Source organism: Lathamus discolor, chromosome 10 (genome assembly GCF_037157495.1).
Source record: "Lathamus discolor isolate bLatDis1 chromosome 10, bLatDis1.hap1, whole genome shotgun sequence".
NCBI classification, from domain to species: domain Eukaryota; kingdom Metazoa; phylum Chordata; class Aves; order Psittaciformes; family Psittacidae; genus Lathamus; species Lathamus discolor.
The window spans coordinates 9241523-9258609 of NC_088893.1; the positions used below are offsets into that span (position 1 = coordinate 9241523).

Genomic DNA, 17087 nt, shown 5'->3' on the forward strand with positions numbered 1-17087 from the left:
GTCTAATGACACATTAGTTTCATGAAAAGCTCTTTTCTGTTTATCCCACATAAGCACAAACTTGCACTCAAAAACGTTATGTAATTGTCAGTCCGTAATACATTTCTCTTGTCAGCTGAAAGACATCAGTCTGCAATGACCAGCTTTATTTTTGAATGAAACAGTTCTTTGGAGCTTTTAATTTCTAGCAACTTTCATCCTGCAGGTATTATTTCTTTAATGTAAAATGTTACAGCATAATTTTAGCTGTGTTCCATATCCTGCTAATCACTGTAATCTCCTTCCTCATTCTTCCCAATCTCCTTTCCCTTTTCCATTAGTCTTAACCACAAAGTGGGGTTTTTTTCTGAGCTGATGTCACTGAGGAGGTATTTTTAAATAGCGTTACCAAAAAATGAAAGATCTTCCTAGCAGAAAATTGCAAAGCAGATGAAGAAGTTCATGGCTGAGATTTCTACAACACTCAGCTCACTTGGTAATGTTTATCTCCCCAGCCAAACCTTCCCCTGAATGACTCTTTTGAATAGATGCCACTTCATCCATATAGGACATCAAGAAGAAAAAATGCTGCTGCTTTTAATTATGAAATATAATAGAATTTTTGGAGTAATGAAATTCAGTATTAGAGGGACTTGTGTTATTTAATGTCTTCTTGCCTTACAGGAAATGTCAAAATGAAAATATCAGGTGAAAACTTGGAAGGACACTTTCTTAGTTGCAGTTCTTGATAATGCATGCATCTGCATTTAAGTGCTACCTCTGCATTTTCTCACAGTACTGATTCTCAAAAATAGGCTCCACTCTGTCTGAAATTTTGCCCTAAAGTCAGGTTTTCAGACATACTCAACCAAATTTGAAAAGGAGGTATAGACCTTGTCTTTCCTTGGTAGCTCTGAAAGTTGCAGCTTTGTATTGCTGGTTTCTTAAGTTGTTTTTACATATTCATATGAGCAGGATTGTTTTCTTTTTAATGTGGAACTACCATCTGCTTGCACATGAGGCATGATTGTGTAAAAGATTTTGTGCATACGCAAGAGAGATGGGATTCTTCTCCAGCTTCTGAAGTCTGGGTTGCAGAGATCAGCAGCTGAGTCTGTCATTTGGCAGGAATGAAGCAACCTCAAAAGAGAAAAAGTTGTTTTCTTATTTCTGACTTTCTGATGAGCTTTCTCTTACAATCAGCAATACCATTTCTTAATACAAGGAGCTTCAAAAAAGATAATATTTAAAAAGAATACTTGTATGTGTCACAACTGATCCTTTCTTGTTAATAGCATTGGCATGGGTCTCTAATGCAGCCTGTTTCTATCTTAAGAAGGAAGTTTTCTTTAATTGGATGATTAAGCAGTCACAAGCAGGATGCTAATCGTATAGAGTAGCTATGAAAAACTGAGAGGGTCTCTTCCCATTGTCAACACAAGTATGCAAGAGGAAAACACCATCATCGGGTATTCCTTTTCCAATAAAGGGAAACATTTCCCAAATACTTTAGTTGGCTTGCAGTTCCAGTGCTTACAAATAGAAGTTCTCAATTGAGCACTCTGAAATTGAGACTGCTCCAAATTACATCAACTGCATGCTAGGTCTTATAATACTATCTTGCTTCTGGTTTGTTTCTTATTTAAGGTATGTCTCTTGCCAAAAATGTCACCATTGTACAAGAATGTCTACGTATTCCCACTATGTTATGAGATTAAAAAATAATAGAAAAACAAGCATAGGCCTGCCTGAGAGGGCTTGAGACAGATCATTATACAGTAGTTCATCTCTGATAAGCTGAACCACCCGAACATGTTGAAATCCACACTTGGAAAGGACTTGGCATCATTTCTTCTGTTTCTGTCTTTCAGCAATTCTCTCAACAGAAGGAATAAATCATTATCCTGTTTCTCTCTGGTTCCCAAATATGTTCACATCCCCTGGATACCCTTATGTTATGGATACAGGCAAGGGCTACCTGTGAAAGCCTACCACAGGGTCTGCTAAATCTTGAGCATACTTTGGCTTCATTTAGGGCAGAAATGTAGCACTAATCTTAACAGTGGTGGCAGTTTCATTCATTGATTAAATGCAACAAGAAGAAAACAAATGAGGCTTTCAAAACATGAATGGTGACCTTATGTTCTATAAGGTATAATTAATGGCTGCTTGTTGCAATAAATACATTCCTATTGTGTTTATTGCATACGCAAAATCGTCTCTGAAACAGGGTAGTAAATAGCTTTTCACAAACAGTATTTTTTCAGAGTACTGTTACAAAACTGTTAGGCAAAATGTATACATTTGCCAAGAATAGCAGGATGCACTCTTTTCAGTTAATAGAAGTTGGATATTTAAATTCATATGCAAATGGAAAAGAAAATAAGTGTTTAATGATGTTCTCCCTCTGATTGCCTGATGCATCCCAGACTCTACAGAAAGAGTATGTCAGTCCTCCTTTTGTTATAAAGAAGTTCAAGACCTTCCTGATGACAGTGTGAATGATGCCATTTTAACTTACAGTGTATTGTTCACTCTTTCATCAAAAAACAGAAGACTTAAAAAATTTCTTGGACATACATTTTTTCATAATTTTATGGGCGAGGTACAAGTGTTTTCAAGCTTTGGTTATTCCTTCGCATTTCCGAAATATTGATAGAAGCTTGTGAAATAATGTGACTACTGCATCTAACCTCCTGTGCTAACACCAGCTTACACATTTCTCATCTCACATTTTAGTGTAACTCAGTTTTTAGCTGACACGTTTCTGTACCTTTACTTTAAATAGATATTAGTTTAATTGCTTATGTGTTTCTTCTCTTTTTTCCAAATGCAGAAGTTCAGCAATTGAGATACCCAGACATATTTTAGCTTCTTGCCTGTCTCTTGAGACTGTGGTAGCTTCACTGGAAGGTCAGAGAAGAGTGACTAAAGTCTTGACTGAGGGAAGGAGTGCTTTTCCTGAAAGGGAGAATAAGATAAGTAATGATTAATTAGAATCCATATAATTAATATATGACTGTGATTGTGGAAAACTTGAGTGGCATTTGCACAAGGAAAGACACAACTGGTTCTAGGTTAGATTGCCCAATTTTGTCTCCCTGGAAAACTACGTGGGAAAAACATGTCTGCCTTGTTGAGGCTTACCCACAGTACATCCATGAATAACAGAATAGAAAGAAAGATGGAAAATAGTTTCTTGAAACTGAGGCTTTTTACACTGTTGATTACACCTGTGTGAATGATAGTAATAGCATTAATTTACTATGACTTCACAAAAGACTGGACAATGAGACACTGAAAGCTTATACTGCCATGATTATATAGCAATAGAGGGAAATAGTAAAGGATATTCCTCTGTATGACTTACATGAATAATTTCTCCAGACTTCCTCACACTTATTAAGTTTTACGATTTTAAGGACATAGAGGGGTTGTTTTTGTCCCCTGCTTTCCAAGTCTGACAGCTTAAGCACAGCCACATGCTTTCCTTTTATTTCTCCTCATATTATACCTCAAGCAGTTAGAGGGTAAATGAGCATAATGCAACTTTCTGCAACCATGGCTGACGCTTCTCTGTCATTTCTGACCTCATCTGTGCTGAAGTGGAGTATATGGCAAATCCCAACCATGCCAGATGGAAGAAAATCAATCACTTTAGTAAACGTGTTGAAAAAAAACACACTTACTGGTTCTTTCAATGATATCTCTGTAGAAATACAAGTCAAATGGGTGTACATATGTAAAATATATTAGAATTGCAGAAAGGGGATTTTATGAAGCTCTTTTAGAAAGATCTGGGACGAATGTGTTAGATACATTGCCAGAGGAATGCAATATTTTCATGGGTTTCCTACCTTACAGAAAGTAACTGTCATAACACATCAAAGTGCCAGTAAGTTAGAAAATTCATGTAAGCAGTTAGCTGTGTTATAGAAAAATATCATTTCTCAGAAGGACATATCTTTGAGTACTTTCTTCTTTCCTACTAGGTCGTCTCCTAACATTGATGGCAAGTTTGGGCTCCATTTTATTCTTACTGATCAAAAATAATGCACATTTGCATCTTCTATCTTTTCGTTGCCAGCCATTCCCAATACTGTAGAGGTTCCCCAGGCACTGCTGAGCAACCTGAACTCTGAATTAAAGGTTTTTGAGCAGCTAGTGAATAATAGTGTATAAGCAATACTTGTTGTTTCCTGATGAAACAACACACTTCAAATGTTTTTCCCGCTTCCAAGCTCAAAAACGTACATATTTAAAATATGAATAAGTTTGGGTTTTTTTTCTTTCCAGAGGAAGTCATATATTGCACACAGTAAAAAGTAGGCTTTTTGAAAGAGGAAGCTGGAGAAGCAAAGGACTTGCTGTTATAAACAGTTTCAAAGGTTTAATGCATCTGAAATGTGTTTCTTTAGACTGATACAAACACATACAGATATTCTCAGTCTGCTTCAAATTCTGCTGCTATTAAATAAAGTTTAAACCCGTTTTTAAGTGAATTGATCTAAATGGCAATTGTCCAAATTTCACTTTTTCTTTTTTTTCTCTGTATTTCAAGTCTAAGTGAGGTGGGTTCAGTTCACACACTGTTTTGTGAAACCTTGAAATTGCTCAAGGCCAGCAACTTTTCCTATTTGCTTTTCCACATTTAGTGCCTCATCATGGCAAAGCAGCTTCCAGTCCCCAGACTCCTGCTGTTGGTTTGAGATTTTACATGTATTTAGATTGAGCATAACAGTATATACACCTGTGCTGCTGAAGCTTGAGTGCTCTGCACACTGGATTGCAATTGCAGTTGCAGATATATGAACAAATCAAAACACAAGTATTCAATGATAATAGGATTAGCACTGGGAGATTTAATTCCTTTATCTCTCCAACCAATAAAACACAAATTGTTCTAGTGCTAGCTGGCATTTTCCATTCAAAATATGTTTCTACAGAGACTCTGGAAAACTATTATGTGAGTGTAAATGAGATTAACCCGATGTTGTGGCTCTTTATTATCTGAGCTTTTAAGATTCGACACCTGAATCAGTCCTTTTGTAAGTGTGAATAGAAAAAGTATTGTAAGAAAGTCAGACGTTTGAGGAAAAATACCTGAATAGATTTGGTAGCAGTTTATGACTGAAAGAAATGATACAGAATTTGTGATGGAAAAGCCATTGTTCACCTCTGTTAAATTGGTTTTATCTATGGTAGTTTGCTGTAACACACACAAAACAGATTTGGGGTTTCCACCCCCTCCCAAGGTAGAAGTAGCTATTTTCATATCGAAGATTTTGTTTTATCTTTATTCTGTGCATTCTCTGAAGAAAGTGCTGATATCAAAGACTGAACACGCAATGCACTGAGTATTGTTTGCTGCTTTAAACCTCTGCTAGCAAGACATGAAGTGAATTTACTACCAGAATGGAATTGGGTTTTATTTCTTGTCATGCATTTGTCTTTCAGCCTGACATCCCTGCTGTGAATGGCTTTGTCTGTGGACTCTGCTTTGTACCGCTGGCAGCGACTCGGAGCTCAGAGTTCCTCCCAGACTCCCTCAGAATCAACACCACTGCTGTCTTCTGTCAGAGACAAACCAAGACTCAATTTAAACAAATGGAGGATTGTGTTACCTGACAATGAGACACAGTGGAAAGACTGGAAACAAGCTTCTCTATTTTATTCTGGAAACAGGATACAGACCACAAAATATACGTGGTTCACTTTTTTGCCCAAAAATCTTTTTGAGCAGCTTCACAGGTAAAAAAACATAATTCAGTGATACAAGAGGTTTAAGAGCTCTTGCTGAGACAGTGATATGTGAGAACAGTAGAGGAAGGCTGCTTTTGTAGTTGTCACATTACTAAAATCTAGTGGTGATTATTTGTAATCAAATGTCCCTTAATTCACACGGAAATGTTTAAAGCAAGTAAACACTGGGTGTACTTAACCAATGTTGTGGCCAGCTTCCTGTTTGAGTGCTGGAACAGTTTTCTATGTAAAATTTTCAAGTTGTTTTAATTTAAAAATCCATCTGTTTCTTTCTTGAATAAACCTTTACTTTTTAAGAAGATGAAAAAACATTCATTGGATGTGTTGAGACACCTATGAAATTCAGTAGATTTCAAAGGCAAGCAACTTTGTTTACCAGCTTATAAACAGTATACATGTATATGCAAATGCTAGGTCAGGTTTCTTTCCAAGTGCTGGTTTGAAATTATGTGCCCAGCATAACAAATTGTGTTAATAAGATGCTCATGGAAATATCATTATAATAAATATATATGAAAGTTGTAGATACATCTCTAGCTTTGAAATTTTCATTCTGTATATTAGATTTACACGTTTATAGTTTGACCTTCCACCAGTGCAACACTTTATGAATCCTTCCATTCTGAACATGTGGGTTTTTACACCCATTCTGTTACACTGGTTCGGGGTTTTGAAGGTTTTGGAGGCTTTTGTTTGATTTTGTGCTTATTTTCAGGACTCAGGCAATGGGGGATCATTAAAGAAGTTTCAGCTCCTAAAGGAAAAAGGTGTTCATAATAAGTGGAAAAATTGAGGGTAGCTATAATATTATTAAAATGTACATCACAGGATCTTCTAAAGAAAAAATTAGCATCTCTGTTAAGCAACTGATTAATTCATTCTGGGAAACGAAGAGGGGAGGGTAAAGGAGTGAAAAGATTAATGTTCCTTTGACACAAAATAGGGGGTGCTCATTAAGAAAAGGACACATTCTAATTTCTGACTACTTTTAATTTATTTTATACCTTTTCAGGCTGGGTAATCTTTATTTCTTCTTTCTGGTGGTTTTGAACTGGTTCCCACAAGTAGAAGTCTTCCACAGGGAGATTACTATGCTGCCTCTGATTGCAGTGCTGCTTGCCAGTATGATTAAAGATGCTGTAGAAGACTACAGAAAATACCAATTTGATAAGACAATAAACTCCTCTAAAACCAGGGTATATGACAAGTAAGTAAACTAAACCGATTATTTTTCCTTGTGTTTGATGTGGTAGAAACTGGTCATCTGATTTTGTATAATTCCCTCACTGATCCTTTGGAGTATAGTAAGTTTGGAAAAGCTGTTATAAAAGAGTTTTGTTCTGCCTTTAGAAATGCCTTATTTCTCTCACTTAAGTCATCCTGAGATCATTGAAGTTTTGTTTCATACCACAGCAGTGTGTGCTGTTATACAAGTTTTCATTCCAAGTTTCCAAACCAGCTTGCCAACACACACAACATCCTCCCCATACAGCAGAAGAATCCAGAGGGAAAATTAAACGTATCCAAGTCTGGAAAGGATTGCTGGGGCTGTTTAACAAATTGGAGCAATGTCTTTCTGGCCTTTGACACTAAAATCATTAATACAAAAACTAATAATAAACTACATCTAAGTATAACGAGGAACTGAAAACAAATGTATAGGACTTTCAGTAACCGCAGGTGATCAGTACAGCACAGTTTCACTTTGGGGATGGTACAACACCTGTAGTAAGCTGCAATGTTTGCTCAGTACTGACTCAGAAGGAAGAAATATTTTCATGTGCAATTCTCATTGCAACATTTTTATTTCATCATAGTTTCTTCTCCAAGTACTAACTTGACTTGAGAGTACTTTGCTTGTCACTATACAATGAAATAAATAGGAGTTTTCATTGAGAAGAAGTTTAAATGTTTGGATCTCTTCCTTTTTTCTCCTTTCCTTAAGCCCAGGTCATAGAGAAAAAATTACTGTGATTTGCACACATCCCATTAGGTTTCATGGAAACTAGCCCTCATTTGTGCTAGCATACTTACGTGTCGGAGGCACAGGGCCCAATGAGGAAGAAGAAATGAGAGGCTGGAAGGGGTGACTGGGCTAGAGAGGGACACTTTAGGTGTCCAGAAGCAGGAGGTCTATTAGAGAAAGATCAGGCTGAGGAGAAATCCAGGTAGACTTCCCTTCAATTGCCTGTGTTTATGTATAATTCCTGCAACTACCATATCATAGGTTTGTTTATTTAATAATCCATTTTATGGTCATGAAAACAAACAGCAGATAGAGGAAGTAAAAGAGAGAAATAGTGTCAGTATTGAGACTTACAGCAACTATCTGTTGACTTCTGGGACACACAGCTCTGCCTATTACCTTTGAACTTCCTGGCAACACCCAAGCTTATAAAATGATTCTGAAATTCATGGAGTGAACCATGAAAATCGTGTGTGTGCTCTCAGCTTTGTCACTGCTCTGTGATAAAACAGAGACACTTCATGTGAGCAGATAGTCAATGTCAGGGAAGTGCTCTGAACAGGGCCTCCAGGTGTATGCTAACAGGAATAACAAAACATTCAGGATGCTTTTGTCATATGCAAGGTGCAGCCTCCCCAGCAGGCTCTAGGACCCAGCGCAGCTGAGTCAGGATAATACCTGTCCCTAGGCAGGTGGAGGCTGGGGTGGAAGCAGAGGCAGCCCTGGGATTCAGACACCTTGACTCTTTTCTCTACCACTTCGGAGTTTGCTTGGATTATTGAACTCTTATAACTTTATTGGATTTCAACTTGAGGCTACATTTTGAGAGGAAAACAAGATGTCAAGGAAAAGTGTTCCAGGCTGCTTCTCTAGAATGATATGGAAAAAACATTTTTTCAAGGAAACCTGCTGCCAATGTGGTACTCCAGACACTGAAATCCAGAATGAAGAGCTGGAGAAGAGAGGAAAAGTAAAGAAAAGAAAGAAGAAAAATGAAAATAAACGAGTGATCGTCTCCAACTTGAGCTTTGGAAGTAAGAAGTGGAAGGAAAATCCAAACAGATACTATGACTCCAATAAAATCAAGACTACAAAATATACTATCTTGACTTTCCTCCCTAAAAATATCTATGAGCAGTTTCACCGCTTTGCTAATATTTATTTTGTGGTCATTGCACTGCTGAATTTTGTGCCCATCTTGAATGCTTTCCAACCAGAAGTTTCTATGATCCCAATTTGTGTTATAATGGCCATGACAGCCATTAAAGATGCTTGGGAGGACTTCCGGCGGTATAAATTAGACAAAGAAATCAATCACATGGGATGCTACATCTACAGCAGGTGAGTTTCATACAGCTTTTATTTAAAAAAAAAAAATATTGCCTTGAGATCTTTTATAAATGGTGAGGCTCTGTTCATAAAAATTAATAAATAACTGCAGGAAAATCACAGTGATTAAGTAAAACAGGGAAAAATCCCAAGGACTATATTTCACCTGGGATTTGTTCTGATACAGGGAAAGATTATTCTTTTTTTGTTTAAACCTCATTTTCAGACTAGGAACGTAAGTTTGAGTTTTATGTTATTGGTGTGGCTATGGCCTTTTGAACACAGAGTGAAAACATATGCTGTTGTGGGACCTGTTTGCATTCTCAGATACAAAAGAAAACCTCTTAAAACCCTAACCCTTTGAACTATGTTTAGTTTTATTCTCTACTCTGTACACTGTTCTCAGTTGTATTTTTTTACTAGGCTCTATGTAAAATAAAACTGTAAAAATGCTGTTTAAAAATGGGAGATAGTAATATATGTGTCTGCTCAGTTATCTCTAAGTGGATTAACTCCCTGTGTCCATGCTCACTACTTCAACATGTCTCATGACCTCTTCTTGCTTTTAGGACTTTTAGGATTTTGAAAATTATGTTTTAATACAAAGAAAATAGTATCAGAACTGTTCTCTCAGCACAGTGGAAAATTGCTTCTCCCTGTTAAAATCTCACATCTGAGAGACAGAAGAGCAAAACTTTCCATCTCTGTGAATGCTGCCTGTCATATGTCAAATTAATCAGTAGTGATTTATATAATGTAGTTTCACAAGCAAGATCCTGCAGAACTCTGGCTTTTATCACACAGCACTGTCATTTCTGTTTGTTTCTCTTGTATGTGTTTGTCAGATTTTTATTTTTATATCCTGCTGGTTAAAGAGGAAAACAATGGATTTGCTTGTCAGGGGACTAAACTTATCCACACATATAGGTAATGACTTGCCAGAAACAAAACCTCACTGCTCTCCTTGGCAACTTGTCCAAAAAAAACAGACATTTTACAAGTTTCTAAATATTGTTGCTTTAAGATTTATTCTCTTCAACCATGAAGGCTGTCAATAATTGTAGCTCTTTGGGTGGGGTGGCTAAATTGCCTCTTCTGACTACCCTTGAGATTGCAATCTATTTGGATTTTTTTAATCTTTTCAATATTGCATGAACACATGAAGCAATGGATTATTTCTTAACGCTTGTTAAAACCAGTATGAAAGAGAATAGGTGGTGCAGTAGGTACTACTGAATGAATCTGCATAGAAATTATTGCTTTACATAAAGCAACCATGTTAAATATAAATTATCTGAAAGCCTTTTATCATGGGAACACAAGAATTGGGGAATACAATAAGACTTGTTTTGTATAAGAGAAAAATGTCCGTAATGGAATTATAATATATGTACAGGTCCAAATTCAAATCATAGCCATGAGTACCTAAAACTCGACATGGGCCTGTCTTAAAATTGTTTATCCCATCCCATAAAAGAGACTTTGATCTATGAATACATGTTGCCTAGAATCTTGTCTATCACTAAGGTTTTATTGCCCAAAAACATGATGTAAGGAAAGGAAAATGAGGAGGGCTTCAGATTATAGCATTCACCCTGTCTGGAAAAGCCATTGGTAATTATAATTGCCATCAGATCAGTAGCTACAGCTTATTATATCATGAATAATTTTAATCAAGCTTCTATAGCGCTTTGGGAAGCTGATATTTCTTGTTCTTCTTGCTGCCTGCGAAGTCATGGAAATGTATAATGTCTTCCAGTTTTCTTTCTTATGAGTCATCGTCTGCAGGTAATTTTTTAACATAGGTGAAAGTCCTTTTTGAAACACAGCAAATTTTGTAAGTCTTGTGGCAGCAAAATATTCTTTTTAATAAAGCAACTGATCTTCCATTCTAGGATGAAAGATTACTTAGAATTTAAGCGTTAATCTTGGAGAGTATAGGGTATTTCAGATTTCAGTAACAAGAACTCTGGTTCCTGCTCAAAAAAAAAAAAAAATCAATTAAATACAAAGGCAGAACAATCTTTACCAAATGCTGAATGTTATCTAAAACTTTCTTGAAGACTAGGGGAAATGAAGTAACTTGCCTTCTTTCAACACAGAGCAAGGGAAATTTAATTTAAAGAGGCTGCCCTGTAAACACATTTCTTCTCATTTTCTCTTCACAAAGATCAGCTGGAATGGGAAATCTAGTCTGCTGGCCAAATGAAGGAAAAGACACTTCAAGCAGTATTTAAAGAACATTTAATTGAGAAAATGGGAGACAATTAATAGTCATTGAAGTGTCTTGGGGAGATGCAATAACTTAGATCTAATATTTGATTGTGGAGTTTTCAATTTCTGAACCAAAACTTCTGGAATCAAAATAATTGCGTACCAACTGTTGTGCTGTCAGAAGGAATCTCTCAACACCAAAAGAAGAGAACAGAAGATTCAGTTGCAGATGGCACAGACCTATGTTTAATTGCCTTCTTTCTCCTGATGTTCTTCAAAGTATACTTTGCTTTTAAATTTTTACAAGCAAGGCAGCTTCCATTACTACAAAATTGTCAAAGTATTTTTTATGATGTTCTGCTTTATTATACCTCTTTAATTGCAATTTAATTCCTGAGATCACCTGGTTTCATGCAAACTTAATCAGTTATTCTTCATCCAGAACATTTAATTATAATCTTAAGATATGTGTGATGTTTCACATGTTCATTTTGCTATGCACAGACACCTTGTAGTCGAGATCTGTGTATAGATCATTCTCTTCATCTTTCTTGTCAGTCAGTCCCTCCAGACCTACTGTGGTTACTTTTCTCTGAACTCTCCCTGGTTTGTCATTGACTTACTAACAACATGGGCCAGCACTAACTGTAAGTAAGCTGTAGGTAAATGTCAACCCCACAGTTGCTAAAAGCTATTGTTTCATTTTCTTGAAATATTATAATGGTCAAGGAACTACTTGATATGTAATTAATGTATGGCTAGGATCTGATATACCCCTAGGATTAAGCTGTAACAGTCTATAAATCCTAGAATTATAGAATGGTTAGAGTTGGAAAGGACCTTAAGATTATCCAGTTCCAACTCCCTTGCCATGGGGAGGGACACCTCACACTAGACCATGTCACCCAAGACTCTGCTCAACCTGGCCTTGAACACTGACGGGGATGGAGCATTTACCACTTCTCTGGAAAACCCATTCCAGTGCCTCATCACCCTCACAGTAAAGAACTTCTTCCTTATATCCAATCTAAACTTCCCCTGTTTAAGTTTGAACCCATTACCCCTTGTCCTATCACTACAGTCCCTAGTGAAGAGTCCATCCCCAGCATCCTTATAGCCCCCTTCAGATACTGGAAGGCTGCTATGAGGTCCTCCAGGCTGAACAGCCCCAACTTTCTCAGCCTGTCTTCATACGGGAGGTGCTCCAGTCCCCTGATCATCCTCGTGGCCTCCTCTGGACTTGTTCCAACAGTTCCATGTCCTTTTTATGTTGAGGACACCAGAACTGCACACAATACTCCAGGTGAGGTCTCACTAGAGCAGAGTAGAGGGACAGGATCACCTCCTTCTACCTGCTGGTCATGCTTCTTTTGATGCAGCCCAGGATACGGTTGGCTTTCTGGGGTGTGGGTGCATGCTCATGTTATCTTTCTCATCAACCAATACCCCCAAATCCTCTGCAAGGCTGCTCTGAATTTCTTCTCTGCTGTAGCTGTGCCTGGGATTGACCTGGTCCAGCTGTAGGACCTTGCACTTGGCTTTGTTGTTAGCTTCCAGACAGAATCCCACACTTCTAGAAAGTTTAACCTTTTTCCCTCAGAGTTTCAATAGTTACTCAGATGCAAATAAAAAGACTATGCCCGGTTCAAGATGGAACAGCAACACACTTGACTGAATGCACGTACATCAAACAGCAGCAGCCATAAAAACATTAACATTATTTAAATTATTCACATTGCTTAATTTTAATCACCTAAACTCGGATATCTGAGACAGCAACTCAGAGAAGCCTAGTTTATATGCTTTGAATCATCCTGTAGAGCTGTCACATAACTAGTTAAGTCACTAAGCATCCTAAATGAAACAGTGTGATTACTCTTTCAGTAGAAAGTTCTTCTGCAGTGCTTTCAGGCCCTGTGGTCTTCGAGCAGTTCTTAAAAGCATCAATCTCCTCCTTCTCTGTAGGTGTGGTGACGTGTGTGATACAAAACCTTCAGGGATGGCCTTTGCTGTGACTCTTTATCTGCTTTTAGTGTAAGGTTTCACATAATTTAAAGATTTCTGCATCAACACCAACTCTGGGTTAGTCCTAGAGCAGTAATCTGGAAATACAAAGACCTCATGTCTGTGTTGCGTGAAGTTAGAACTGCCAACAGCTGAAAAGCTGGAATTGGCTTAAGCTAGACTCACTGGTTTGAGAGAGAATTAAAGTATTTCAGTCAATAGAAGTTTTGTCATTCAGTGTGGCAATTTATCTCTATGACAGCAATGGAGATCTGCTGTGTACAGGTTGCCATACAAACAGTATTCCTTTTATTTTCTTAAAATTAGAGAAACTGGGTAGTGAAGACAAAGGCTGTGTTTCTGTTTTAACATTCACCTGCTTTGATCAGCTGGACCTTCTGAAGGCAGAAGAGATTGCACCTCCCCTGGATGCTGCCTGTGTCTGGGATTGCAACTGGGACTGGCCAGGGACACAGTGATCAACAGAGGTCTGTGGCCCCTGGAACACAACAAAGAAGAGTAGGGAGCATGCCTGAAAAAAGGAATTGACCTGCTGTCAAATCTCAGAGGTGAAATCATAAAGACAGCTTTTCTTGACCCCAGAGACATCACACGAAGCTCATTCAACCCAGGATGAACCTGAAAGCTTGTAGAGTAGAAAGCAGGATGAGAGGAAAATACCATCCTGCCAAGGGCACAATAAGCAAAAAGACTTGTTGACAATGCTTTCATCTGAAGTCTTGCTCAGCAGCACTGAGTTTTCACTTGTTAAAGAGCCTTTTCTTTCTGTTTATTATTTTTGTTTTCTAACAAAGCATAACTTTAAAGACTAGGAGCCTGCTGGAAGTTTCAGTGAGTTCATCGTATACACCAAAAAAAAGAGAAAGCCTAAATCCTGTGGCCAAGTTCAAGTCCCTCAACTTTGCCTCAGGCAAAATTTTCCTGGGCATAGCAGTATCAGGGCTTCTACACCTTAGTGGTGCTTTGAACAGTGCATTAATTTCATCACCTGGAAGCTGAAGATCTGAAGATCACCAGCTCTTGAATGGCTGAGGTGCATTCCTGTGACAGCCACAAAGCATGAACTTTGAGCAACTGATACATTAATTACTTCTTATAAAAAGTAGCAATATGAATAAGTTACGATGACTGCAGGATTATTCTGGGGTATGATGTTATTGCAAGTCACCATCTATTAGGACAGATCCAATCATTCTGTCACCTGTACGTACTTCAGGACTAAGTAATTTTTGTACCTACTTTAACTATGGATACTTGAATTAACAACGGGTTTTACTGAAGTGCCATCTGTTTGTGCAAGCTGAGGCATTCTTCAAACTTCCAGTGAGCTGAGATAATGGCCTTAACCAGCAAACAGGTTTGCTATGTCACCACACAACTGCTTGAAAGTGGCTCCAAAACTGTGAAGGAATAATTAAAATGTCAGTTCGTTTATGGTGATCATGCTGATTGTGTGGTGAAAAAACATGGGACATGTCCTACTGACTAAGTGCAAAAGAGAGCGTCAAGTTTTCAACACTCAGCTGGTCCAGGCAGCAGCACTTGAAAGTCAAAAAAGCAGTGAGCTAGAAATTCTAGTCGGTCAGTGTGTATTGCTTCAGTGAGGGTCCTCAGTCTCTGTGGAAGGAAATCTATAAATACATTACAAGGCTACAACTAGTTTGTGTATTGCTTTATCAGAGCTTTCTTTGAGATCTATTACCTGCCAAGGCATTTAATGCTGCTTCACAGAAAAAGTGCACTGGTTTAGCAGACAGCAGCAGAAGCTACAGACTAAAGACAAAGGGCAACTACGTGAGAACCTGTGGTTTTTGGCTCAGACACCTGCAAAATCGTGACCTCATGGCATTGAGTTCCATCCTAACTGTCCGAATTTTTAAAACACCATTAATACCTAAAGAGAAGATGGTTTCTACCATGTTACCTCAAGAGCTACATGGTCATGTAAGGAGACAATTGTAGCAAAAAAAGATGATATAGGCTGTGCTTTCCTGAAACTTGGTAAGTTAATGGGAGTCCTTAGAAACTAATGATTAGCAGCCAATAAGTAAGTGACCTTAGAGTTACCTGTTCATTCCAGCTGGTGCCAGACAAAAACAGCAATCATATTTTGTTCAAGGCAGTTTTTAAAAAATATTGGATTTTCCTCAATGCAATAATCCATAACTTTTATTTCTTCTTTTGGTACAGGTCTTTATAAAATTGAAACAGATTTTAAAAAGGCAAGTTAAAAGAAATGCTAAACCTTATATATGGACGTATAATATATTTTTAAAGTTCGGGTACTTACTTAAAGTTCACATAAACTTGAATTGATTACAGAAGTTGAATATTCGTTTTTATTATTGAAATAATAGCTTCATTGTTAGGATACTATAGACAGTTTTAGTACATTAAAATCTATTTAAAATCTATTGCTAATGTTAAGGAATTTTGAACACCAAAATGGTTTAGAGATGCATTTTATTAGACTTCAGAAATATTTCACTCCCATTGCCTTTAAAAGGTGCTCATTGCTGTCTTAAAGTAGTATTGAAATCCTGAGAGACTGGGACTATGGGGAAAGATTATAACTGCTTGCTATTGAGAGCTTGTTGCAGGACTGGCTGCTGCTAAATGACATCATCGATGCTACTGGGCTGATGTCTACATCACAAAAACAACCTTCCCAGCTACTCTATAGTATCTTCTTGTTCTCAGATAATGTCTCTTACTTAGGAATATAGTCAGCCAGGTTGTGCTGCACTTTGACCTATGGGCAGATTTCAGAATTGGTTCCTTTCCAGTCTAGTGCTTTCTTCAAGTCTTAAATCTGCTCCTTTGTTGTCAGTTCTTTGGAGTTTTATAGCATTAGCTTCTATCCATGAAGTCACGGCCATAAAGTGTAAAACATTTTGTGAGGTTTTTCCATGTAAAAGCTGGCTTAATCTTTGATAGCCTAAAATTATGTAGGTTTTCTATTTGCAAAATTAGATTGTATAGGTGAAGTACACCTGTGTATGTCAGTACTTCAGTGTAGAACTGAGAATCTCAGAACTTTATTTTTTATAAGGTTCTCTAAGACAACCTAGGACTCATGGACGTGCTGTGGGGTGCACATGAAAAATTACTTTAATCTCTCTAAAGGGCAGAACAATAATTATTTCCTCCCATTCACCATCCATTTTGACCCAGTTTTTGTTTGAAATTTCTCTTTATTGAATCAAAGAATGTGAAATGAAATTGTCGACACAAAGTCAATAGTTTATTCATGTTACCCCACAATCTCCAACCACAGCAGTATCTTTTTATGATCCTTTCCTCCCAGAAATTACTTTGTAAAGTCTGTTTAGCTCAGGCCTTCTGGTAAGGTATGATGAATCCAGTAACAAATTCTGGCAGACTTCGACTCTTCAAGGCTAACTGCTTCTTTTCGTCAGCACTGTACTCTGATGGGCATTTGCATGCCACCCATTAGCCTGGGACACTAAGGGAACTCTTTCCAAGTGTGATGGTGATAAATTGACTGGTAAATGAGAGAAGGTACTGAGAAACTTTTATCTTGGATAATGTCTTTGATGTTTTACAGCTCTGATGCCATGTGGTATAAGAATTAAGTTTCAGCCTATTGAAAATCACCACATCTTGTTTATTTTACTGGATAAATGTGTTTGCACTTTTTGTATGTTTCTCGTCAGATCATCTTATATTTATGAAGCTCCTCTGTTTATTTAGCAACTGGAGCTTGTGCTATGAACTTTAATCACTGAACAGAAAATGGGCAGTGTTCCCAGTTACAGGAATTGCTAAAAGGAAATTGCTTCATTTGAGA

General features: G+C 37.5%; 1 protein-coding gene across 1 annotated transcript in view; it reads left to right on the forward strand.

Moving 5' to 3' along the window:
- ATP10B (ATPase phospholipid transporting 10B (putative)) overlaps positions 1-17087 on the forward strand; it is a 241866-nt gene that overhangs the window by 183919 nt on the left and 40860 nt on the right. Inside the window, exons 6-7 of the mRNA XM_065690824.1 lie at positions 5437-5730; positions 6755-6949. Of these exons, the coding sequence (XP_065546896.1) occupies positions 5456-5730; positions 6755-6949 (470 nt within the window). The 5' untranslated portion in view covers positions 5437-5455. The remainder of the gene's footprint in view (positions 1-5436; positions 5731-6754; positions 6950-17087) is intronic.